At 39.7% G+C, this 27,768-nt stretch overlaps 1 protein-coding gene across 3 annotated transcripts in view; it reads left to right on the top strand.

Moving 5' to 3' along the window:
- The window catches only part of LOC308192509 (uncharacterized protein), a 128,212-nt gene that overhangs the window by 52,255 nt on the left and 48,189 nt on the right, over window positions 1–27,768 (top strand). Inside the window, exon 5 of one of the 3 annotated variants that reach the window (XM_080586145.1) lies at window positions 13,088–14,269. The exons of the other annotated variants lie outside the window; for them this stretch is intronic. Within the exon in view, the coding sequence (XP_080442271.1) occupies window positions 13,088–13,133 (46 nt within the window). The 3' untranslated portion in view covers window positions 13,134–14,269. Of the gene's footprint in view, window positions 1–13,087; window positions 14,270–27,768 lie in introns of those variants that run through there. 3 annotated transcript variants of the gene reach the window in all.

Here is a 27,768-nt window from a genome sequence, read left to right as displayed (position 1 = left end):
GTACATACATGAGTACCCAATTATAGTAATTCCAAGAGATAAGAGATCAGGATCCTACATGTGTTGACATCTTTTATACCTCTATACTCAGGTTTCTGCAAATATAGAGCTCCAGATAGATGACCTCAACTCATTAGTTTATTCATAAAAAACAAATGATAATATGAGTTCTTATCCTCTGTAGTTACAACACAAGGACAAACACACTGTCTGGCTAACCCAGTTGTGTGTGGTGCTTATAAATGGTTTAAGCATGGTTCCTCAAAAGGACCAGAATGCATAGTTCTCCATGTTAACCGCTCGTCAGGGGAAAATGACTGTGCTGAGCAAAAGTAGTCTTGGTAAGGCCAAGGAGGAAGTTGTGTTGCAATCTCAATACCAGCTTTGCATACGGGAAAGTCAGTGGGAGTGCAAGCATCTTAAATATATGAAAGATCTAATTGCCAGGAACCATGTGATTTCTTACAATTACTTAATATAGCTCTGGAATTAAAAATTAAAAATATATCACATTCAGGCACTGATATATAAGCCTGGCATAAGGATGTACTTTTGGCAGAAGCATACTGTAAACACATAGTAAATGGAAAGGCACTGCCTTAAGGAGCTATCAGTCTTGGGTTTATTACAAGATGCAATCAGAGAAGGAAACAAACAAATGTATAAGAGCTGAAACAGAGAAGGATGTGGGAAGAATACTGCGAGCATGCTTTTTCACAGACTTGCTGTGTGTATAATATCACAGTGAGGAAGGGGGCCTGGGAGCCTCCTGCTTCAAGTTGTGGCTTATTTAGGCACAACTCCCATAGACTTCAGAAAGAGTTTTGTCTTAAACAGAACCAAGTAGGAGAAATTAGGGCTCATCGCAAAATGATGATCGGATATATACAAAGAAATCAATGTGTTTCCCACTATTCTGGCTTAGCATTGCAAAATAAAACGAGGCTTGGGAGAAACGTAAAGCAGCTTTTTATAATTAGGGATCTTTTTGAGTTAGCCTGAGCCCTCCCTCTTCCTTCCTTTACCTTCCCATTCTCCTCCCAAAATAATAACACATTTTGCCAATAATTTTAAGGAAGTCTCAGTGGGCCAAATGGAATTCAGCGAGAGAGATCTAACACAGTTTCATTTCATTCTTCTTTCTCCTTCTTCCCCCCCCCCCCCCCCCAATTTTCTTGCAATTTTGTTCTGTGGCTTATTGCATGGCATGGAGGTGGTGAGGCAAAAATAGAAGTTAATGGTACTACCACTGTTTGTTTCTATTAGCGTTTACATGTGAAATGAAGGCATTTTGGAAGAGAACCAGACTGGCCAGTAAAACCTTTCACCCTCGTAAACTGTACATTTGGTTTGGCTTTGGCTTAGATCCCAGAACTTGTCACAAGCTTTATTATAAAGCTGTAGTTCAGCTACAGTTTTGTTAGCTTTATTACAACAGCTCTCCTCCTTTAAAAAAAAAAAAAAAGAAAAGAAAGAAAGAAAAAGAAAAAGAAAGAAAAAGCAAGCAAGCAAAAAAAGCTTTTGTTCATTCTGAATGCTCTTCAAATTCTGGAGAAATATACAAGAAAGTGCAATTAGCCAGATAACTGGTCAACATCAATCATCAGAAAATAAATGAAGTTTATCTAAAATTTACAAAAATGATACATCACCTCCTTAAAATAGTCCAAGAGTGACTAATCACATAAACAATAAGGCAGCCACCAACACTCAGGCATGTTATACTTCTGAGAAAGCACAGGCCTAGCACTGCCAAAGAAGAGGCTACGGATCAACTAGAGAATGATATGGACATCTGGAGGGAAGATGCATGCTATACTTCAAGAAGAGACTTTTTTTCAAGCTTTCCCAAAGGGGTAATTTTGCTCTGCATGAATTCACTAAGTGAATATATAATGAAAAAAAGAGGAGGAGAAGGAATGTGTTATGCAATATGCGACTGCAAAACTATTGGTCTCATCCTACTATCATGCATCCTGTGTCTCTCATGCACGGAGTCCCCAGTTCAGGACCAAATTCTTTGCTATGTGAGAACACTGTAGGGTTTACACACTGTTAATGGGATTTAATGGGTCTGCTTTGTTCAATAACTATTAGTGAATTATTCTACTCTTATTACAGATTGAACAGTTATTGAGAGGATATGTAGAGCTGCATGGGAACATTGTTTGGTTCATAGCACTTGGCTGGGTTTTGAAATATGGTCTTGTACTTAAGAGACTAATTTGAGACACAGAAAATCGAAGTTTGACTCTGGCTCCTGTCGTTCAATTATCATGTGATCCTTGATTAAGTGATCTACACTACCTACATTTCAGCTCCTTGTTGAGAGAATGGTGAACAGAAAATCTTATTTGAGGATAGTTCAGACTTGTCTAAAAAGTTTAGACTGGTCTTCTAGTACAGAAATTCTTATTCTAGTCTATTTTGGCTGCAAAACTCTTTGGATCAGGAACACTGAATTTGGTATGAGGCCCTTATTTCAGTTGGAATTTACAGGAACCAATTTCTTAAAAAATACTTGTTTCCCTAAGATGCAAATGGACACATCAGCTGGATTTTTTCAAAACACCTTCGTGTCTAATTCCAACAGAAATAATTACATCCCTTTGCTTTTCCATATAACACTGTGCTGACAGTGATTCCTTATTCTCCTATTGGAAAATACAAACTCACAAAAGTGTTCCCTGAGAACCTATTGCACTGAGTCCCTTGTCTCCTTCAGTAGCTGCTGTCCAGGGCTGTCTGGAACCAGGGAACCTAAGGAGCAGAACTATTTGAAAATCTCTCTTCTTGTGCAATATGTTTAATGTTTGGATTTGAGCAGTATTTTTTTGGGTGGGAAGGAATTGTGTTTTCCTATTACTACTCTCGGAAAGCAAGCAGACATGGCTCACAAACAGTTAAGTCTGGCTCCCATGCTAAAGCTGTGGTTGGTGCTGGTTGTGGGCTGAGTTCTCCATGGAGCTGGGATGAAAGCTTTACCTTGCTGTGATCAATGCTAAAAGATGGGTCTGGGAGAATTATTGTTATCACTGGTGAGTAAATCACACCCAGAACTTGCCCTTCACTACTTCCTGGATACCTGCGTTTCCCAGTGGTGCTTTGCTATGGGGTTATTTCTGAATATAATACATAGAGTTATCTAACACAACATGAGCTACTTTGCTCTAGTAGAGCATTAGTGACATACTTCATCAACCTGTTGAAGGGAGAATTTGTGTAGCAGATAAATGTTGAATGCAAAAGATTATTAAGTTCAGTCACATCAGAAAATCAGTTATGTAAGAAATGCCATGTAATAATACCTTGTAACTGAATTTTAGTTTCCAAGCAAGCCGTGCAACTCTCAAGAAGTCTTTGGTGAACACTGATTTCTGAATTTTAATCTGATATTTGGGTATTTCAAAATATCCTTGAAAGTTTGCTTGAATTACATTTTTAAAAGTTAAAACTTATATTATAAAGGAATGTCATCTATCGATAAGAGGCAATCAACATGCGGCATGAAACAAAGGGCCCAGTGCTGCACAGCACTGCCCATACTCTGTGAAGTGTTGAGGATGAGATTGTTTTAACGATCAGCGGGAGTCAGAGCCTTGATACCTCTAAAACTCTGTCTCTCTGTGCTTTACATTCTTATTGCTTTCTTTGAGGGGGAGGGAGGTTTGAAGGTCACAGAATCAGGCCATTTGCTTAACCAGAACCAGATGATCAATTACTTTTTTAGGGGTTTTATTCCTCTGAAAATTTTATCCCAGAAAAGCAAGAGGACACACAAAGTCTGTGGTTGAAAGAAAATTATGTTAAGATTACAGAAATATTGTACGTCACAGTTCTATGGGAAGTAGCTTTTCATTGTTTAGCATAAGAAAAAGAAATACTAACAACTCCGGCTACACAGCTGGGGTTTGTGCTGTGTAATAATTCCAAATAAAGGAGGTTTATAACAAACTTTTAAATATTGCACCCAACCTGAAAGTATGTATATTGGAAAGTTTCAGACTGAAAAGGAATTGGTTAGCACAATTAACATTCAAACTAGATTAATTGTCATTTTAGCTTAAAAAAACCCTCCTGCTCCATTCTTTCATGCCCTCCCCTCCAAAAAAATTTGGAACTCATCACTGGAAATATCACCTCAAAAATCTTTTTCTGCTTTCTATTATTTAAACCAGAGACGTATGTACTCGTTTGAGCAAAATAAGAATGAATCTAATTTTTCCTTAAATCAGAAACAGATCCAGATGAGGATTTCAAAATTATGAGAACACTTTTTATTTAGATTTCTGTGCATTTAAGTGGTATGTTCTAGGGAAAATGCTGATTATTGTCAAATGTTGAAGACTAGGTTGCAAAGCCCATTGAAACCAATAGGAAAACTGCAAACAATTTTGATGTGCTTTGAATCAGGCCCTTTCTGGAACAGTCCCTGAACATAACACATGGGATGGGCTGAAACGTATCTCATTGTGCTGCTCCAAAGGCTCTGTTTATCATGGCAAACTGACAGGTTTGAGCACCGGCACACAGTTTGTTTCATCCTTTGAACCTTATTTGGCCCAGTTTTGGTCTGGGCTGCTCAGCTTCTCCTAGTTAATGGCCAAAGACTATTTGGGCAACTATTGCAAACCTAATGCACTTCCCAAGAGGTACCATGGATGTGGTAATTTCATTTAAGGATAAAATGCAGGGCTGATTGTTATGGACCATGAACATGTTATGCCATTCATCCTCAGGGCCAGAGAGTGGTTCTGGACACATTAACAGGCCAAAGGTTTAACAGACAAGAGGTCTCTTTGTCAACTTTTGTCCAAAAATCACTTTTCTTTTCAATAACATTTCACCGTTTTTAACTGTGTTTACTCCAGGACACTATTTTTGTAGTTTGGCATTCCTCCTCTAATTTCTTCTAACCTTGTTCATCATGTGAGCACACCAGTGGCACTGTATGAGTATGTTTCCAGGTGCCAGCCACACGGAGCCTACATGTGGAAACAAAAATGGGCTGGTGCCGAGCATTTGCTTTTCCAGAGCTTGGCTGGCCTGGGCTGACCACTGTTTTCAGTGGTCAGATCAGGCTGCAGGGAGAGGGGACGAGCAGCAGTGCTGAGCTGCTCCACAGCTCTCTTAGAAGAAAGCAAATGCTCTGCTACCTTTCTTCTGGACTGCTTTCTGGTGGCTTTGTCCTCCCTTTGCTCAACACCAGGAGCTAGTTGATCTCACTGTTTCTAATAGCCCCATTCTTCACTGCATGTTTTTTTACAAGGTAAAGTTTGACCTAAAGCTTTTGATATTCTGAAAGAAATCCCTCTTATAATGAGTGACGCTATACTGAAAGGACAATTCTGTTCTCTCACTGGAGTGAGATCAGAATTGGGCTTTCTGCAATTTTTCTATCCACTTTAGCTTTGATATACCACAATCCCACTGATGTTTTTTGTGCTGATAAATAAATGTATTTATATGTTGTGCTCTTACATTCCTGGTACTAGCTGAGGAAACAGAACAATAACACACTCTTGTCAATACAAGCACTGCCCTGGGAATTGACTAATTAACATAAAACTCAGCCCTGCAGGGACATTTCCAGGTTCATTTTTTGCTGCCTCAGCAAACTTGAGGGTTTGGGCTGTTAACTACTTTCAGATGCTCTTTGTCTCTCAAGAAAGAAATAAAGAACATCCACATTGCTTTAGGCAAGTTAATGATTCTACAGAATACTTACCTTTTTACCATATGCTTCATGGTGGATTAAAATCCTGAAGGAGCTAAGGATTATGTAGCACGTATAGTCCTTTGGCAGAAAAACACTTATTCTGAACTAAAAGTGAATAGCTGAATGCGACATTTATATTCATTGTTTTTCCAGAACTACATACTGAGGATGTTTGATTTTATTCAAAATAATTCTTCCAGTAATCCCAAACCAGAGGCTTTGTAGGTGCTTTGATTTCTCGGGTTCTCTTAAGGTTATGACAAACAGTTCACAGTGGCTACTAGGAAAGCTGGAGAAACTTGCATAACCACGTCTGCAAAGTTAGAAGGAAATCTGGCCTAATTTGACAAAGAGGTGTGTCTAAAATTTTGAGGAACTCATAATACTTGGGTTTTGTGTGTGAGCATATGTGTTTGTGTGAATTACTTTTCATTCATGTTCTTTCCCTTGGACCACAGAATAAATGTTTCTTATCTACAGGAAAAATATGAGAGAAAAGAGAAGGAAATTCAAACAAAATAAGATTTCATTTGAAAATTTATTATAACTTAGAGGTTAAAGGAAAACTCATTTTTTATTAATGTTCTCTAGATCTGGATATTAATAGCAAATGGTCTCTCCTCCATTTAACGTTTGCCTGTTATTATTAATCATTATTATTAATCTGTTATTAATTGTCATGTTTGCCCATTGCTGCTATTTAGGAATGAACAAAATCACATTCTGCAGTTCACAGAAATCATCTGTAGAAAGCAGCAAGGGAATAACCTTCTAACACTGTAGAAAACTTTTTAATAGGTCTTCACGTGCTACAGCTAAAAGAACTCAGAAGTTACATTTTGAAGAAGCACATATACTTTCAAAGTGTTTTGTAAGAGCAGAAAGATAAGTGTATGTGCAAAATGCACATTTGAGAGAGCTGAAGTTGCAGCACATGCAGATACATGCAATATTCGTAGTTCTGTTTTGTACACACATTTGCTTGTTGGTGCATGAATACGCATATTTTGTGAGTGTGCTTCAGGCATGATTATGAGAAGACTGTGTGTGTATATATGACTGTGTACGCCTATCAGCACAAGTTATTGAGATTGCCCAAGCCTATCTGATCCTGGTGTATAAACTTTACCCATTTGGAAGAAACTTTTACACGATGTGTGTCGTATCCCCCCCCCCCCCCCCCCAGCAGTTTTCAAACATAATAGTTGAATGTTTGCTAAAAAAGGAAGAAAAATACCTAGTAAAACACATACTGTTTTACTCTTCATCAGGCACCATGCAAAGATTTCATTTGTGTCACTGTGGCTTTTAGGTTTCAGAACAGCAAAGTGGGATTGAGGGAAACTGTGAACTGAACTGGGAGAAAACTTAGAGAAATCAGGAAGATGAGAGGAAGTAAAATCTGATACGGAAGCAGCAGGTAGCCAGGACTATCTGGACAAGGTGATTCCTGAGAAAAGGAAAGAGAAATGAGTGACCACTGGATGAGAAGTCGGAGGTAGTAAAAAGAAAATATTGCTATGGCAGTATTTTGAAGAGAATGAGGCAGCAAGTGTTAGTCCTGGGGTGATCAGACAAAAAACAGCCTTTGTGCCACTCGAGCACTTGGAACAGCACCAACTGTCTGTGAAAGTCACTGACAAGATTTTCATTTCCTCTTATCCCCATCCACATGAGCTCTGGCAATTTACTACTGCCATCATCTACTTCAACTGTCATGCCAGTCACAGAGGTCTGTGCAATAGATTTCAGTGCTTCCAGCACTGCTGATTCTGTGAGTCAGCAAATGCAAAGATACTGAAATTATCCTCATGAAAAGTTAGTATTCTTGTTTATTTGCATGTGTTAGACACTGCTTGTACGATCAGTATAACAACTTTCACTAATTTAGTCTGCCTGTACTCTCCTGAAAAGCTTAAGGCTAGCTAGGCATAGGCAGCTATGTTTAATTCAACTTTTTCCTGGAGGTCTTGTCCTGCACACAGCAACAGTGGCTGTCTATCATATATTTACAGTATGCTTGAACAGAGGGAACAGTGCATTTTGCCTTTGTTGTCAGGAAGTGTCAAATGTATTAATAGCATAAATTTTGCTAGCTAGCTAAAATTCTCACACTGCAATCTTGTGCATCAGCATTTTTTTTTAACCACAGATGGTCATTTATGTAACACTGTTGGAAATTGTGGCCGTGTTCCACAGCAACAGGAAAATGGGATACATCTGCAGTGTGTGGGGAAAAATACAAATGAACTAGAAGCTATGCAAACATTTAAATTACAGGGAAACAGGACTGCGATAAGCCCAGGGCTGCAAGAGCAGGAAGAGAGTGTCAGCCTCACCCATGCCCTGAAAAAATGGTCACATTTATGGGCTACTCTATTGTACTGAGTGGAAGTTTGTTTATGCGGGACCTTCCTTCCCTCAGGACTTCCTCTGAGAGGAAATGTCGTCACTGTTCAGTAGGGGTCAATTGTTATGCATTCAAAACTCAAACATAAAATAGTATCCCTGAATGCAACAAAGTGCAAAGGAATAAATAAGATTTATGGATTTACATATTTAGAAACATTTACAAGAGTTGTTGTTGCTCACTAATACTTTTAGAGTGCTGAGTAGAATCAAACAAGTCTTGAGTAGCTGGAATAATATTGTTTTATAGGTACCCAAGACACTACTCAGTATCTCAGGAATCCCACCATTTTTGTCATCTCTGCTATTGCTCTATGGCTGATGTGGGAATATGTTTAAACAGAAGGCTGAAAACCAGTCTGCAGCTGTAAAACCAGGGAAATGTTCTTATGGGAATACTTGGCTAAATCTGGTCCACGTTTTGGACTGAACTGCTTTGGATCTGAAGTGCTCTGCACGACCACTTTTCTGAGGCCATATTTGCAGCCTAGATGTTGCCTGAGTTTGTTTTTTTTTCTTTTTTTTCCTTTTTTTCTCATGGCAAGATGAATTTTTTTGAGAATGAAAGGCTATAAAGAACTAATATTAGTGTTGTTTTACCTTTGCTATTGTCATTATGTTGTTAGTCTCATGAAATAAACTCTTGTTTATTTTTAACTCTTGTGAGTGGGGAATTCATTGAGCTCTTAGGCTGTCAGACTCAAAGAATGGCTGAGGCTGGAAGAGTCCTCAGCAGAGCACCTCATCCAACCGCCTGCTCAGGCAGGTTCAGCTAGAGTGGGATGCTCAGGACCACATCCATTTGAGTTTTGAGCATCTCCAAAGAGTGGATATGACACAACCTCTCTGGGCAACCTGTTCCAGTGTTTGGTCACCCTTCAATAGTAAGGATTGTTTCTTATGTTTAAATGGATCTTTCTGTTTTTCATTTTTTTGCCTGTTGTCCATGTGTTTTTGTCAAGCTCACAGTAACTCTGCTGTTCTGACCCCTGCCAGACTGGAAAGGTACCAGTTGAACAAAAGCATAATTGAAAATTTTTGTTCTCCACTCACAAGAGGCAGTTAGCAAACTTTTCTCTCTCAGGTGAGTACATCTAGTCTCCAGATATGTACTGATGCTTTTTATCAAATTTGATTTTAAAAGTTCCCACTGAGAGGATCACACTTTTATACCCGTTTAGGCTGTGGGAAACCTGGAAACAAAGGAACATTGTGAACTGGCCACAGTCCACAGCAGTCTGCAGGGCACATTTGTGTCCAAAAGAGGCAGCCCAGCCCTGGCCAATGCTGACCCTGGATGTTCATAGGATGTCTCTTGACAGTATGCCTCTTGAATGTTCAAAATCCATGAAGTCTTCCTCCCTATTGCACAGTCTGTACTGAAAATAAATCTCCTATCCCCTCTCAGAGGAATGTTCCTGGGGATGCACTAAGACAACTAAAGGAGCAAGAAGGTGTGATGTATCTTTCCTGTGGAACACATGATGAGTTTTCATTCAAGGACAATATATAAAATAAAGCACAGCACGAGATTACAAACTGGTGTCAATCTGATTAGAGCTCTTTTAGATAAAGCACCATAATCTACAAACTGATTTTATCCCAGCTAGCGACCTGGTCCAACATATTTCAGGCAATTCTCCCCTCCTTCCTTCTTTTCTCTCCTTCTCTTTCTCCCTTTCCCTCCGACACTCGCATGCCCTCACTCTCTCAGTTACGGAGCAAGTGGAGGGCTTTCATTTTGTACGTGTACACGTAGCCATCCTGCCAAGCCGCCCGCGTCCTAGCCCCTTGGCCGTGTCCAGGCCACCAGCCCCTTGCATCACATCTGAAAGAATGTCGCCTGTGAGGCAGAAATTCCCACCATGAGAATCGCTCCTCTGTGTCGCACAACAAAGGCCACCGCATTGTGTCGGTGTTAAGCGGGTGTTAAAATGCGCATATGTTGCCAGAGCTATTGCATAGGAGGGTCCATTTAGGAAGCAGTGGTTTTTCACTACCGCTGCCTGCCCTGAATCCCCTCATATTAGCACATTAGCACACATGCGGGCTTTCTTATCAGATTAGCTACAGTTGTCACAGATTAGTTCACCCTGTGAAGGAGCCGCAAAGGTACCTTTGACCGTTCATTCAAAAGAGCCAGAAAGTTTTTTTTTTTTTTTCTTTTTTTTTTTCTTGCTTCAACCATCGGAGTGCAAATTAAAGGGAAAATCTTTATGTCTGCCTTTCTCCCTCTCTCCCTCTCTTATTTTGGTAACAGGATAATCAAAGGATAGAAGTTAGGGTAGGCTAAACAAAAAGACATTAACGAATACCTAATATTCACCTAGAAGATAATTATTTTAACCTGTTAAAAACATTTCTGTGTTTTCTTTCCTCACCAGCAACAGTACTCTGTTGTTGAGATATAACCTTTCTGAAGCCAAGAAGTTGTTCTTTTATGTTTCTCTCTCTCTCTCTCCCTCTTTTCTCTGTCTTCTGTTTATTACAACTAATTTACAGTGTGATTCAGTGATCACTGTTCTGCAGATTGAGGGTAGGGGAGAGGAAGACTTGCTAGTAGCTCTTTACATTATTTATTTTACCCATCTTGCTCCTTAAAATTTAGTGATAGCTGGTAAAGTAGGCAATGACTGAAAATACCTTGAGCATGCAGACCTTGCAGTCTACGTAGGCATCAAGACTGAGTCCTAGAGAGGACGTGACACCTTGGAAGTGTAGTGACAACTGAGATTTTGGCAGACATCTCTGAATGAACTTGGTGGTAAAGGAGGCCTATATAGTTACAAAAACATATAGCTGAAATAACTGGTTAACATTCACACCTTTGGCGTTAAAAAATGGAAGGAAACTGTGGTGAGGAAGGAATGCATCAATTCCTTACACCTTGGTGCTTTCTAGCACAGGTGTTCCACATTCTTGCTGCCAGGTATAACGTTACTCTGCTCAGTTTGAGCTTTCCCCTGAGCCAGAGAAGAAGAATTAGAGGGCAGTGTTGGTCTTTCTAATGCCTTTTGTAGATTAGCTATGCTGCCTGTGTATGGGAGACAGTGGGCAACCCCAAGACAAAAGAGTTGGTCCAGGACTGATGTTCCCTTTGTCATACAGGTAGTCTATGAAATTAGACCTGTAGTCTCTACTCTGTCTAATGCAGAATATTTTCTCTAGGAAATTAAGAAAAAATCAAGAACTGAACTGGTTTTTGTTTGTTTGTTTGTTTTTGTTTTATCTCTCTCCTGATTGCAGGTTACCAAACTGTGTTATCATTAGTAGGGCTTTAACTGGTAGTTCTTCATTCAGCTTCTTCCATAAATACTGGAGCACAATCTGAGCAATACTGTTTACCAGTCTGTTTCTCCACACAGGCCTAAACCTGGCTTGCTCAATGTGCTGTGTTGGTAAACAGTAGGAAGCACAATAGATCATTTGTAAGGACACTAGGGCATTAACAGGGTTGGAGTTTCGGTGCTTCTGAGCAAGCAGCCTAACTGTGTGCTCTCAAGTGTATGCAATCATGCACTTCTAAGACTATAACTGAAGGCTCAAAGCATGGACTTCTTGGTCTTGGAATCATTTTGGACACTGAAGCCCTGAAATACTTCTGACCTAATTCTGACTCACTTTGAAGATCCTGCTGCCATGCAGCAACGTTTCTATTGCAGCCATTTTTTAGAAGTCCGTACTGTATTGTTTTCATGTCATAGTGCCACGTCTATAAGAAAGGGCTGTGAAGGATGAGGCAAAACCACCCCTTAGAGCCCAACATGAAGGAAACTTATACCACTCATGGTGGCTACCAGCTTTAAGTTATAAACAACTTCTATTTATGATCAAGATAGTGAGGAAACAGCAAAGCAAGGAAGGCATACATGAGAGAAGTAAGTAATCAAGCCCTGCTTTTGCCTTAAGTTTTTGCATCTCATTAGTCAATGAAAGCAGTCTCAATACTATAAAGCTACCAGAAGAGTTCATTGTGACATCTGTTTCTCCTCTCAGATAGGATGGTAAAACCTTACATTATTAATTTCCTGTGTTGTTTTGTGATAAAAAGCATCCCATGCTTATATTTTTATATTTCCACATGTACCCAATTCAGTATGGTCATTTTATGATTCTATGTTTCATAATACATATATGTATCTATAGATATGATGTTAACTGATCTGTTCCAGTTTTGAATTTATCTTCTGAAAGGGTATGATACAACAAATGATGGTGAAAGTAGAACTGCAGTTCTTGAAATGATTATTTCCCTGTTAATCTAGAAATGATTTTCTGTTTCTGTGATTTTATTTTTTTTTCACTCCTCCACTGACACTCTTCAGATGTACTCTCTGTGAGTCTCTGTAGTTTACACATTGACTTCAGTCATTAGTCTAAAGTTAGCAAAGGCCCCCCCTTTTTTTTTTATCCTTCCTTCTTTATCCCAAAGCAGGGAAATACCTTCAGAGGTAAAGGTCTAAAAACAGTAATTACATATTTTTCTCTTCCTCCATGTTTTTTTTCCTCTTTAAATAAGCATATAGGAGTCTGGTTCAGAATATCAATCTTTTGTTTCCTTAGCTATTGTTATTGTTCTGTCTCAAGTGTCACCTGTCTTGCCAGTGTGAGTAAAGAGTCCCAGTTCAAGAGATCCTGTTGAATGTGAAAATGCTGATTTTTACAGTCGCTCTTCACTTGATGAAGTTAGGCGAGTGTTTTCTGCAGCAATGAGTTTTGGTGCTGAGGATCTCAGTAAGAGTATTCCGCAGAATCTTGTTTCATATCCAAACAGTAATCTTCTGTGCCCCCAAAGCAAAATTTAACCTCAGTCTGCTAAATGTTGGATTTTGAGTCTAAATGATAAAACAGTCTACCTTGCTTGCCTTGGGCAAAAGAGATGAATTCAGACCTGTGACATTTTATGCTTTGATTCCTGTAAATTCCTGGGGCTAACCCTGCACCTCATTTCTCTTACAGCATTATGGATCTCTCCCCTTCCATGTTGCCGCAGCCTGCTCTGTGAGCTGCCAATAGAGGGAGTCGTGTGGGGTCAGAAAACAGGGGGGAGGCATTGCCATTGGGGATGGAGATGGAGATCTGCTGCTTGCTGTGATCTATGCGTGGAGGAAGAGCAGGGCAGCACAGCATGTTCCCGGGCAGTAGCTGAACACCACTGACTCCCTCCCCCGGTCCTGTCATCTACCCACTTGCCTTTGTCGCCTCAAGCGGTCCGGCACGCTGGGAGAGAAGCAACTTGACATGTCTGCATGATGCACAGTTTTGACCCTTCTTCAGTTCCTTGCAGCAGCTTAAACAAGAACCGTCTTGACTTTGGTCATTTTACGATCTAGTTAACAGCAATACACAATTTTCTTTGAAATATGCATGCACGTTTAAAAACCTATTTCTATCAAAATATCAATAACATGATTTTGAATATTTTGAGTTGCTTGTACTTGTTTGGACAAGCATCTTCTCCTTGCTTTAACTTACCATATTAAACTCACCCTTGACCAAGCATGAATAGTAAATCAATTATTTTACATACGGGAGAGCTGCTTCTCTTAAAATAAGCCTTTCCCATGCTGATGAACTCCTGCAAACTTGATGGGTGCTGACCTGGTCTGGGGAGCCTTGTTCTAATTTATAATGTTGCTTATTGTGAGAATACTGCCTACGCAAGTCCTGACGCTTGGTGTGCAGATTTGCATTCCAATACTCAGAGCGCTCTGTACGGGTGGACAGGGCTGGTATGCTGGCTCTCAGAGCACAATGGGAGTTATGGATATGTGTCTCTGGGCCAACAATTATTTCCATGTGCTTGCTAAATGAGCACAGAAGAGGGAAGACTTTCCTCTTGTTTAGTCTCTATCACTGTCTTTGGTGCTGTATTGAATTTTAATACAAACCTCCCCGCCACTATCTAAGCCCAACACTGTTAGATATTTGCCTGGCTTTCATTATAACTCCAGTGCACGAATAGCTGTAAGTTCACAAGGCTGGAGGGCATCTTTGCTGAAGCTGGAATCTTTGGTAAATAACTTGCTGCAGTTTTAGAAGTGTTAAAAGTAACTAAGCACCTAATGAATGAGTACCTAAACAATAGAGTTAGTCAAACTACTCCCACTATTTCTTTTTGCTTGTAGAAGTAAATAAATAGTGAATGTTTTTTCAATCACTATATATAGTTGGCAGCTCACACTCCCTATCATACATGTGTAGGTTCACAGGGCTAAAGAATATCATATGAGCGTGTAGTGCCCTGAGAAGAAGTATACACTAGTATATCCTTCTGCCAGAATAGACTGGACCACAGAAATAATACCATCAGAGCAACAGCTGGTTTAGTCATATAATGCTCTTCTATATAGTCTGGACTTCTTGTTTTCATTTCACTTTCCTTTGTTTTAGAGACAAAAAAGGAAGCCCTTGGGGAAAAAGGCTTCCAAGTTTATTGCTTGACCAAAGTTAGCTGCCTCCAACATCAGTGGTCTTTATTAACAAGAGCTTTAACTTTTTTTTTTCTCTTCCTCTGCATGTAACATTGACATTGGCACTTCTGTTCAGCCACAGAACTAGTACTAAGCAGGTCCTGGTGCAGGGCAGCAGATATTCTCATGTTGTTTTTCCGATGTGTTGTGGTGTCATCCACTGCGGACTATCCCCAGGGTTAATATATAAATCACCCTATACAGTCATAAACATCGAAGACTCTGACCTTTGGCTGCCCAGTTAGGTATCACTCTGTGTTGTGTAGCTGCTATTTTAGGAAATAGCTTGAGATCACCAAATTGTTTTTCACATGGAAGCAACAAACATTTGTCATTACAGGCTGTAATATAAATTAAAATCTGTGGCCTGTATCAGGAACCGAGGCAGCTACAGTGTGGATGGGGAAAGGGAATAAGTGGTAAGTACCACTCCTGCTGCACTGGACTGTTTAGTTCAGCTTGTTACTGATCCAGCTGCCCCAGGCATCTAATTCCAGTACACTGTTATGAAAAGACACAGTGATCTACCAATAAAACTGCAGTGAGGAAAATACTCCCTGCACATACAGAGCAACTTAAAACCGTATCTTCATAGCCTTATGCAGTTTATCAGAGTGTGATACACTGTCTTCTTTCCGTTGCTTTTTCTGCTAAGCTATATGAACGGCAGTCTGGGTTCCTGAAACAGCAAGTAAAATACTTTGTCTATAAGGTCACTTTTGTTATCACATACGGTGTTGCAAGGAAATTTCCAACTTAGTTTCAAAATAGCTTTGGCAGAACATAAGATTCAAACCAAGAAAGCCTCCTCCTCCTTTTCCCAGCTTCTGTCAACACCTGATCAAGGGTCGGCAACCTAAACCCAGCTCATGTGAAGTTGGCTAGCTCTTTTTTTAATTTATTTATTTCTCCAGGGACAAAAGCAGCCTTCATCCTTCACTTCATTCCTGCAGTAACTGAGGTCTAGAAACCCTCTTCTGAGGTGCATCTCATAATCTAGATTTTTGCTTTCAGTTCTTGGGTTAGGCATGTGGCATATATTTCAGTTTAAACAAACACTGCTTCCAGCATGTCTAGCCCGTTCTTTTGACACAATTTCTTGAACAGGATTTTACTTGTCAGCTAGCTGACAAAAGGTTGGAGAAAAGACAAATCTTTATTTGGACAAGCTGTAGTGTGGTAGTTACTTATAGTGGAGATCACCTTTGTAATAACCAGCTTTTGTTTTTCTCATGCCATATCTCATGTGTTTTGCTACAAATTTGTCCTTAGAGTTTTTCTGTGGGTCTGAGTCCGTGTCAAAAATAGAAACAGTAACATAAATTGTGTTCTGTATCCTGTTTCCTGCCTTTGAAAATCACTACAGACTGCAGATTCAGCAATATTCATCAACAGGTATATCCAGGACAGGTACCCATCATTCCACCTATGGATTCGGTCACCAACAAATAGCAAATAAAACCTCATGAAAGGTCACTGATCATGTGCCTCTTCCTACCCAGCAGGCAGCTATATTCGGATAAAAATACTGGATCCATGAGCCTTGAAGTATCCCTGTCTCTACTCAGACTCAAGTAACTTTCTTTGGCTTTTCAAAGACTTTGAAGATCTGTTTTTTTTTCCTCCCTAGGCTTCAGGCATGCTACTGGTTAAGGTGTTCTTACTTGTGGAGAGAGCTGTTCACTGATTTTTAGATTTTACCTCCTCTGATAGAAATATAATATGAGCTCCGATAACAAACTAGCTGATTAATTTTGCTCTGACACCTTCAATAGCACAGCAATTTCACCAGGTATATGAGATTCAAAACATTTCGCAGAGCATCTACTTTTCATTCAGAACTGCCCCATCAATTCACTAGAGGGTAATGAAGACAAAGCCCAGTTTTCAGAGAAACTGTGTATCAGAGTGATCAAGGGGAGCCCTGGATGTTCTGATTTAACATTTTACTGATATTGTAGGAGAACTCCACTTTCTTGTCATTGCTCAGTTCTACAGAAAACAAACCAAAACAATCCTACCTCTGTATACAATCTTAGGTGCAGAAGCTGAACACTAAAACTGAACTGAAACTGGCTGGGACAGTGGCGGGGGAGGTTAGAAATAGGAAAGATAGAAGGTGTCTGGAAAGATAATAGGTAGTGGAAAGCTAAGCTATAAACTCATTCTTTTAAATGAAAAAAGAAAAAGAAAAAGAAAAAAAAAAGAACTGTATTGGAGAGGGTTGCTATAGTGAGAGTAATCTTACAACCTAATGTGTGAGTGCTCTCAAAAGACTGGATGTTCCAGTTCAGTGAAGCAAGATGGCCCCCTGCAGTATTGTTAGCCCCCTCACAAAGAAAGTTTGCTTCTAATCTAGGAACACAACTGTATGTTACACAGACAGATCTGTTGTGGTTTACCATTACTAGTTTCACTTAAAACACAAGGTAAATGTTCTTTACTTTAAAACACTACTCAGAAATAAAAGTCCTCAGTTACTGACTTCACTCCCTCTGTTTTTGAATGCCTCCTGCATGGTGCTGATGTGAAACTGAAACAAAATTGGTTTAAACCTCCGAATCCTCAGGAAAAAAAAATAAATCTCTCTCAAACTTAGTTGGTAGAAGTTGTAATAGGGTAACAGTAAAGGCTGAAAATAAAGTCTTGCCAGAGTTGTGAAGCCAGCAAAAAAGTAAAACTTCTTCATGAATGAGGAGAAGGCATTTTGAATAGGAACTTTGAAGTGTATTATGTGCCTGAAAAGCTTTTTCTTTCTCCTGTCCTATTACATTTCCCTGACAGTAGTGAGAATAGGATAGCATACTTCCTTGAAAAGAAAAAAGAAAATATATCAGTATTTTGGCAACATTTGGGACTTTCAGAATATCAGATTCTTTTCATTGATAGAACAAACCACTATAAATTGTGTGCTTTATAACAGCACAAAAACTTCATGCTTTTAGAACTTTTAGAAACATATATATCATGGACCCGTATTATGTGTAATAACTGTAACCCGTGCCTCATAATATGCAGCAAAGTGTAGAATTTACTGATTATTTTATAATTATGTATAAATATACAGTCAGACTTTCTCTGAAGTACATGAGTTTTCTCTGACTGGCATTTGCAACTACTTTAGGTCTTGCATTGCACAAGCTAGGAAAAGGAAAAGAGGACCAGATAAAACGGGATTCAAATATTATTTTAGCAATTAAATGCCAAGGTTCATAAGGTTAATGAAGTCAAATAAATGCCTTCCCTAGTCCTGTTTCCTCTCCTTCCTCCCCTCACTTTGTTTACCTCCATGATTTCTATCACTGTTATTTGCAAGAAGTAACCCTATGACCAGTGCTTGACAGAGAGATGTGCCAGACAACCAGAAGAAAAAGCACTAGCAAAGAAGGCCATCTCATAACATTTCTAATTCAGACTTTAGCCTGCTCCCATCAGATTTCCAATAAAATTCAGAAAAAAAAATCAAAAATGGACTTGGGAAATTTGAATGAGTGTAAACTTTAATAAAATTTAATTTCCCCTCTACCTCCCAATGTTGAACTTAACACATCACTCCCAGAAACCCACCCAAGCTCTAAAGAATCAGCGTTGTGAAGTCTGTGTGGCCTTCTACAGGCTGCTTTGGTGTGGGAGCTCGGATTGTTTCTGACCCTGTGACACTGAATGGCCAAGAGCTTCCATGCAAGCACAATGGTGCTGTTAGTGCCCATTACTAAAAGCCTTCTTGTTTCTTTCAACTGTTCACAGGCCTCCTAAACAATGAAAGAAATCCATACATCATTAATAAGGAGATTTAATTTAAATACTGCTCTAAGAGAATTCTCAGATATCCTCCTCATTTTTTAAAAGTGAAAATTGCTGAAGTCTGATGTAAGGCAGAATCTTAATGCAGAGAAGAGTTGGGCCTTATTTAGGAATGCCTGGAAACTAATGGGAATTGTAATCATGGAGAGAACTGGAAAACAGTACTGGAACCCCAGTTCCCATGAAAGACCCCTGAGTTTGGATAAGTCAGCTAATGAAAAACATCTATGAACCTTCCCATAAAATGACCTTTTCTGGCTCCAAGGATTGTATGACTTTTACATTTCTAATGATGGTAACTTTATTCTTATTGAGACTACATGTATTCAGATTTTCTAATAGCCATTTGTCATTCAAAATGGACTCATTTTCACTAGGACAGGGAATTTGTAAATTCCAACAGAAAGTTGATGTCAAAAAAAATTAAACAGGATATCCCATATTCACCTTTGTAGTGAAAGGTCATGAATCTACACATCAGTAATTTTACTTCTAATTGTGAGCACTTGTCACAGTTAAAAATAAGCCAATGCAAAAGAGGGTTATTTGTCATATGAAAGTATCATGAATTAACTTTGCCTCAGCTCTCTCTCTGCTGTCCTCAGTGGATTCAATTAAATGAGGAATGAATGCTGATTAGGGATTTCAAGAAGTTTATTTTGCTGTCTCTTTGAATTTGAAACCATTTTCTTGGTTTGATATTTTTGAAGAAAATAACAACAGGAGATTGCAGAGAAACCTCTAAATTGGAGTGTATTGCCTGAGAGAATGGTTTGTGTTGCTAAGATCAGTCTGTCTGCCAGACTAGGGCCAGAAACAACTAGTGCTGACTTCAGTGTAGATATATGTAACATTTTCAAATGTTTAAAACAGATTCTAGAGTATATGTAATCCAGAATAGGCCAGCATACCACTGATTAGGCAGAGAACAGCTATTGTATCGTGTTCATTCTTCACAGGTTCCAATAACCATGCTCAAAAACTTATTGAGTGTGTTTCAGTAACATAGCAGATATCTATCTTTCTATGCATCTAATCAGCTACGTATCTATGCCTACCTACTCACACAAGCACAGACAGTGACACATATACATGTATTTAGGAAGAGGAAAAAAAAAAAGAAATTCTTCTCATGCTAAATCTAAATGGATGCCTTTGAATTACATAGAGTTATTGTGTAGTTACATTAGACTAACTCAGGGAAAAGTTTGTACTGTGGATAGTAATTTTATTATTATACTGGAATATAAACTGAATTATCTCTCTAATGCATTCCTTGTATGGCTCATACCTAACTCCTTTTAAGTAAGTGAGATGAATCAAACTGACTCATAAAAGAGGTTACAAATATATATTTATATAAATTTGGAAATATATATTGGACATATATCTCCAAATCTGCTCTCTGATTTGTGTAATGGCTTCCAATGAAGGTAGCTGCAAAAAAAAAAATTCCAGAGACCTCTCTAACGCACATTTAGTGCTTCTTTTAACCCAGGTTCCCTCTCCTCTGTAAACCTGAGCAGGGTCTTATCAAAGATGTCACATACAGTTAGTAAATCTTTAAATTCTTTTGCAGCTGCTCCCAATGTGACTTGAGGAAGACACAACATAGGATCTGTCTGGAAACCTGTCCATTTTCAGTAGAGTGTGGAGCTTGTCTCTGTGTCAGGTTCTCACCCTATACTGAGAAAATACGTGATCACTTTACAGAGCAGTGAAATATAACTTCTTTGCCATAATTGTTTAAACAGCGATATCAAACATCAGCTTAAAACAGGAAATTAATAGGAAATAGTAAAAGGTATATATGCTCCTGAGGATGAAAGATTTCTTTGGACTTTGGGTATGTCTGCATTAGCATTTCAGAGTGGCTCAGGACTCTGCTTTTTTAAGCAAATCTCCTGCTTGTCTCCAGCTACCGTGTGTTGGTTCATATCAGACACAGCATAAACGGGATTCTTTCAGGATGTCATTAAGCCAGAAGATGCAAACCTAATACACTCCAAACCACCAACTGGCAAATAATTCACACTTGAATATTCCTTTGAATGTGTAAATAGGTTCATGTTGAGCATGTACAAGTCCTTGCTATGTTTGTTTTCACAAATATTTGAGCAACTGAGCCTCATTAACTAGAACACTACCAGAGCCTCGATCACAAAGTCACTTGAATGAATATGCATGAAATCACCATTAGTTTTGCACTTAGGGTAATTATTCTGCATGCATATTTAACCAGGAAATGGACAGCAAAGAAATCACTACACTCATTCCCTTGATCTCAGGAGAGAAAGGTATTTCAGGCCTGCTTCTCTACTGCTTTGCATTTTGTAAACTTCTGCAAAGTGAGTGTGAAACATTACCCATTCTATTTTGAAAACATTTCATAACAGTGAATAATGCTGTTTCAGTAAGTAGTTGTGTTAGTCATTTGTCTGTATCTAATTCTTGCTTATGTCTAGAATGTAAACTTTAGGGGACAGGGACGCACCCTATTGGTACTGTGCTGAGCAGAGTAAGATCTTGTTCAGTGTCTGGAACTCCTGTGCACTGCCATGATACTGCAGTGTAGTTATGCAATGTTCAAGATGCTGGAGATTCAGTCATCTTGTATTTAGAATCTTGTAAAATGTAAAGGTTATATGTAGTCAAGCTATATGTTAATATACCAATTGAGAGAATACTGATTACTAATTTGTACAAGGGGCAATCAGAGAGATTCATTCCATTAGCAGAAAAAAGGCAAAACTTACCGATCAAGACTGCAGTTAAGAATTAATACCTTGTCTCTAGTAAATACGTATAAGGGATGACATTATGATCATGTTGTACCATTACCAAAAATGGAGATTCTAGTATGAGAAACATTATTTTCTGCTCCCTCCCTTCCTCCTCTACTTCTCCACCCCCACTCTTTTGTTCTTTGCCATTCAGTGTTTTGGTTCAAGTTAATTAAAGATTCCTGTTGCAGCCTCCTGGAGTGAAATTCTGGCAGTATGCCCAGTGAAGCCATAGTCATCTGTAAGCAGCCCCTCCAGTGAGCTCCATAATGTCTCTAAGAAACTATACAAAGAGGAAGAAAGAAACTGAATCCAGATGGAATGGGAAATCAGATATTTCTTCCATTCGTGCTGAAATCTGTGAAGGCTGCCCCATAGGTTGAAAGAGAAGGCAATTCACATACTCTGCAGTCCCAGGGAAAAGCGTGTTTTCTCCCCCACCCCTCCGCCCTTCATTGAAGATGAATCTGTGAGAAAGCTTACAGTGAGACTGTGAACTCAGTAATGCAAAACATGTTTTTCCAACTCCACTTTACTTTGCTAGCTATAGAAAGGTGTAGGATAGACCTGTCAAGGGAACACAAAAAAACAAAACAAAGGAATCAAAAGAGCGACCCAGGCAGACAAATACTCTTCCAAATGACAGGGTTACAAGAGCTAGAATTTGATATCCAAACCAACATTTTAACACACAATTCATAGTGAAAAGAGGACTTAAGACATTTTAAACACCCAAAAGGAGAGTAAGCATGTCTAACACACTAAGCAGTAACCACATCCTGAACTGCTTGCTGTTAAAAGGAACATTAAAAGGATTATAAAAATGTACACTACATAGTCATTTCTTAGATCTCACATGCATAACAAAAATGAGGAATATTCCTGGAGAAGCACAAATGTAGCGTATGTTCTGTTTGTGGGTCTTTGTTAGCTTCAGTGCTCAGTTCTTAAAACATAGCACTACCCTTGGTTAGTAATTACTGAAGAATTCTCCTGTGGGTTAATGACAGTATCACTAGAAATCAAAACTGTGGTTATTTGCAGGTATATTTTATACATAAATTACTGTTTGCTTTGTGGCATACTCTGTGCTCACTAAGGATGTTCTGGAATTTGGTGGAGGAAAGGAATAAATCACAAAACTATCTGCAGTATCACTTGGTTTCTGTATGCATTTCATTTTACTGTCGGCACCATGAGAATTTGTTGCTCTCTGATGGCCTGCTCAGTTTTTCAGGGGTTTGGTTATCTGGGAGTGAGAGGTGTTACAAGAAGATTGAACTTTGGCAAGGGAAATTATGGAAGAGAAGTCTTAAACTAAACAGCTGACTGCTATGGCAAAAGACAAACTTTTAATTTTGAAATATCAGGGCAGAGTGATTTCTTGCCAGAGACAGCAACTTGTTGTAATGCGGGAGATGCCCATCTGAGGTGGGAACTTTGGGCAGAGGTTAGGGTTCAAGGTGGCGGAGTGTTAACTGATGAGTTAGAGCGATCCTTTAGGTGAAAGGAACTCAATAATTGCAGTGCGGATTTCCCCAAATAGCAGGTTGACTGGAACAGGTCTGTTTTCCCTGTGACTAATTGGATGTTTTGTTTCCACTTCTTTTAAAGCAACAAAAATGGTCCAAAAAGCTGTCCAGGTGAAAGGGGTAATAGATGTATGCTGATATGGGTTATGTGTGTTTCTTGCCCTTTCAAACCTTTGAAGCCAGGCTGGGGTCAAATTACTCAAGCAGAACAGCTCTGTTGACAAACATGTGGTCTTCAAAAAACAATCCCAGTACGAGAGGTGCTGCTAATTTAAAATAACAGAGGGGGAGGAAAAAAAAAAAAGAAAGAAAAAAAAGAAAAACGAGAGGGAAAACCAGCACCAGACTACATGAAACCCAACCCAACTGCCACCTTCCCTGCTAGCCTTCTTTTGTGAGCCTGCCTTCCCTGCAGCGTGAATCAGCCATGGTTGGGGTTAAATGGGTAGCTTTTGTCTCCTCACAATGGTCGGGAGTGACAGATTGAGCTAAATGATTTACTGGTGGAGATGATTTGAAGGACAGAGCAGTGCAGCCTTGGGAACACCCGCACAAGAAAAGGACAGTAGCCCAGCAGCCTCTCCTCCCCCTCCCTCTTTCATGGTTTTGACTGAAAGATCACAGACTGGGACTCTGACAGACACAAGGACCATTGAGAAGCTATTTTTATTACTTATCCATGGCAGCCTTGCTTTGCTGAGAACAGACCTGAGGTTAATTAACCTTTACTTTTTTTTTTTTTTAATGTTGTTGTTTTTCTTATTGGGGATGCAAGCCCGTAAGTTGGTAGGGTCACATGCCACGGGCAAAGGGAAAGTCTCTGTGTGAGACTTCAGCGCAAGAAAGCTCAACAAACCCGTCCCTAGCCAAAACAAAGCTTTCCACACAGAAAGGCGATGCAGCGGGGGCTGCAGCGAAGGCAGCTGCTCAGAGCAGAGTTATCCCAGCTGTTGTCAATTGGAATGTGCTAGAAACAGCGCCGGCCCCCCCCACCCTGTTACTTTGCCCCGGCGGTGGTACCGAGCACGAATATGGGTCCCAGATTGTTTCCCAATGGCTGTTTGATCTGGCTGTGTGGGTGGGAAAGAACCACCTTGTCGAGATGCAGGGTGTACTGGAACGCTGGCATGCTGTGCGTCGCCCCTCTCCTCATGAGTGGGGACAAGATGGCAGCTAGGCCATGGGCCCTCAGCACTGACTCGGGGGAAGGCAGCTCTCTGTTTGGAGAGTGGGGCGCAGGACGATCAGAGAAATCAGCCCCAAATCCCTAGTGCGGATGAGGCTGGCAGGGAAGGGGCACAGCAGAGAGCAGCTGGGAAGCACTTATTGGCCATCATATCTCCCTACAGCCTGCTGCAGCACCCACTGGGTCTTATGTGCATCCCTGAGCACCATCCTTAGGGAGCTCATCCTCCTCAGCGCATCTGTGCTCCTGCAGGCTGGGCAGGAATCGCTTCAGGGCAAGCACTACTTGGCTGTGGGCAGAGTGTGGCCTGGCCTTAAAGAGGAGCAGGAATTGGCCTCCTGTAGCCTCTCAGCAAAATGAATCACAATGCTTTCTTCAGAAGGTGCTCCTCCACACAAATGGGAGAGGAAAAGTGATAGAGCTTTTCAGACAGTTGCTGTGAATTAGTCTGAGAAAAAAAAAAAAAAACCACAGGAAGGCCATAAAAGATATTAAAGTTGGGTTTATGGGTAAATCCAAACTCATAATAAAAGCTATATTGCTCAGAGGAGACAATGCTTTCTTTCTGTTCCATATTTTACTTGGACTACAATTTGTAAGCTATTGCTAAAACACAGTGGAATAATATGTCCTGTCACCAGTTATAACGTGCAATTGTCATTATTTGGATCTGAGAAACAGATAACAACAAAAATTCTTCAATGTCCTACTGCAAAAACACAAATTTTCTAGTGCCTAATGATATCCAAAACATTGTGAATCACATTACAAAATGTGCAGCAGAGCTTTATTCCAATATAGTCGGCTAACTTCAAGAAATGTCACTCAACAAATTTCTCAGGCATATTAACTCATTGGGGAAGTAGCTTGAACATTAAAACCACTGTGTGCGATGACACATAGCTTTTTGTTGGCTAGATTTCAACTATACTCTCATTTTAAATAGTAATTTTAATGAGATTTTGTACTTATTCAAAAGAAACAATATGAACATGTGAATATGATGGTAAAGCAACATTTCATATTAGTGAATTTGAAAGACATGACAAAAATAATGGAAAGGATCTATGAAATAGCAACTTTAGTTGGAGAACAGAAGTGTTTACTGTTAATTAATCTGTAGTACTGTAGAGTTGCAGTATGATATCACATGATATGTTTCTAATGGCCTCTTGAATGTTCAGTTGCAAATAAACACTTCTGTTTTCGAGTACAAAGAGCAAAACAAACAAAATCTAAAAATACAAGAAGGAGCTATGGTATTTTTTTTCTATGAAAGACCACAGTGTTTGCAAAAGATGAAGCAATTCTTAAAAAATCTTACCCAACAGTGCTCCAAATACAGATTTGCCTCTATAAGGATTATAGCAGGTGAAAACAGAAGAAGAAACATGTCTTTTGTATATTCTTCCAATTGTAATCACTGTCATTGTCCCAGTGTGCATGAAGATTATTAGGATTGTGTCCTTTTTGAACTCCCAGAGGGAAAAACATACTTTAGTACATGCTAAGTACTGTTGTCTGTAGGTTTGTGCCTGGTTTTACAAGGAATGTGTTTCATAAATGTTATTCTCGACTAGCTCTGTATTAAAAAACCTAGTCAGAGAGAACCTGCAATTATACTTTGCATCTTTTTGTGTCCAGGCTAGCTTTCTGATGACTCTCTAAGCATTTGTCTCTCAACCTGTGCCTTCACACCTCAAGTCCTACTAATGCTGCTATAGGCATCATCACCTCCACAGTACTGTGTTGCCAGTTCTACCTAAAGTGCAATTCTGCGGGGCTGGGCTACAATCCTTGGCCCTGCTTTAAAAAGTGTCTCTTGTAAGTGGTGAAGTTTATAGAGTGCTTTCAAAAATGAAGAAAAATATCTAATATATTGCATGGATTGCAAGATAGGATTTGAGGCTCTAGAGTCACCCGTAGAACTGCACAATTTTTGCTTGCTCTGTCAGTGTGATTTGCGTTCAGTTCTTGCCTCAGCCCTCTAGTTTACATGAAGTTAGTGTAAAATTCCTACAACTTTTTATGCCCTTACTATGAATGATATGTCCTGTCCTTTCTTCTTCTGTGATCTTTCTCCTTACTTTAACTTTTTTATTTTTTTCTCTCTCTTTTTTTTCCCTGCTTTTTTTCCATATCTACTTCTCTCTTCCTTTTAGCTTTCATTTGCTTTTTTTTTAATATATATTTTTATTTTATTATTCCTTTATGCTTTTCCTTGTCCCATAATCCTCCTTAGCCAACACAGCTGTAACAGTGTTCACAAGCCAAAGGGGCTGAAGCAATTGGCTTTGAAAGTAAAGATGAGAAAACTATGTAAAAAAGTTGGAAAGAAACAAGTGTAGGATGCAGGTTCCCCATTTCATTCATTACTTTTCATGCTGTACCATCAGAGTCACAATTTTGCTCTTCCCCTTTTTTGTCTGTGCTTGATGGATGCCTGGGCTGACCTCAGCTAAGTGGCTGGTTGTAATCTGTTGGCAAACAAAAAGCATTGAATAGGGTTGTGTTGTCACCCAAAGGAGGAGCAAGATCAAATCCCCACAGTCAGAGGGATGGGGGACAGTATGGGCTCCATGGGCTCTGTACTGCAGGTTCCCCTACGCAGCTCAGAAACAGTGTCCCCTCCATCCAGCTGCTCTCATTGGTGGTATTGGGTGGCCTCCTGTGCTTACATGGGACATGTGGGTTGGTCTTCGGCACAACCCCAAAGCACTGCTCCGAGCCAGCACTGAATGCTTGGGTAACACCAGCCACTTAGTTTCTTCCCATGCTCAACAATTGCTTCCTTCTAGCAGATCTTTCAAAACCCTTTCTTTACATTACAATTCTTTCATTGCTTTGCAAGAGGTTACGTCACATCAGAAGACCAAAAAGCACAGTGCCACTTACTGTAACTTGACCCTGATCTGGCATTTCTTTGTGGTGTGTCATGTCAGAAATGTAAGGAAAACATTGTCCTTTTCCTATTAGTTTGGGCACCAGTGGCTGCTACAGGTTGCCTTATCTTCTGCCTGGAAGATGTAGTTTATGAGACTAATGAGGATTCTGTACTAGAGATGGGAGGAATCATAGTTATGAAGCTGTTCATAATTTCTGGAGAGCTGCATGTGAGCTTAACAGATAGCAGGCTCTGAGTCAGTGCTGCTGGGGTGGTTGCAGAGAAGCTGGCAGTAGCATTTACAGCCACTGCTACTTGAAAATGAACACCAATGCAGGAAAATATGATAATCCACTGCTTTGTAATATCTGTAGATTTTCTTTTTGGCCTACCAAATTTCAACTCCTTTTCCATATGCATTTTTCAAAAGGGATTTGAGACAGCCACAAAAGGCTGAAATTAAAAAATTGAAGAGTGAAATACTAGAGCATCGCAGACCCAGTAACAAAGTACCTCCTTGTACCGAGCCTGAGCAAGACCTGACAAACAGCGTCTGTCATATCCTACATCATGTCAAAAAGAATGACATCTCTATTAGTTTTTTCATGTGTGCACAGGAAATAACCCCAGCTACCATTGCACAGCGTCCTGACCTATTGTTGCTTACTGTGAGGAGTCTGCCTGTCACGTCCTCAGAACTGCAGCCTATTTGCATTGAATATCACATTCTAAAGAGCCTTGCTGTTCCCCGTGCAAGGATCAAGTACTTCATGTTTTTAAAAGAAGACTTATCACTCTATCACTTTGGGGATGATGAGCATGAAGCCCTGATTTGAAAGGCTTACACAATAGTATGGCTTGAGGATGGTTTGCAGATAAAACATGTTTGGCAGGCCTCAAGTGCTCAGTTTCCAGTCTTCCTGCTAACCTGTTGTGTGACCTTGAGCAGCTCATTCCACATTGCTGTGGCTCTGTTTT

The sequence above is a fragment of the Anser brachyrhynchus genome (genome assembly GCF_964034855.1).
Source record: "Anser brachyrhynchus genome assembly, chromosome: 3".
Classification (NCBI taxonomy): Eukaryota; Metazoa; Chordata; class Aves; order Anseriformes; family Anatidae; genus Anser; species Anser brachyrhynchus.
Note: the sequence above shows the minus strand (reverse complement) of the source record. Positions and strands in the feature narration are given on the sequence as shown.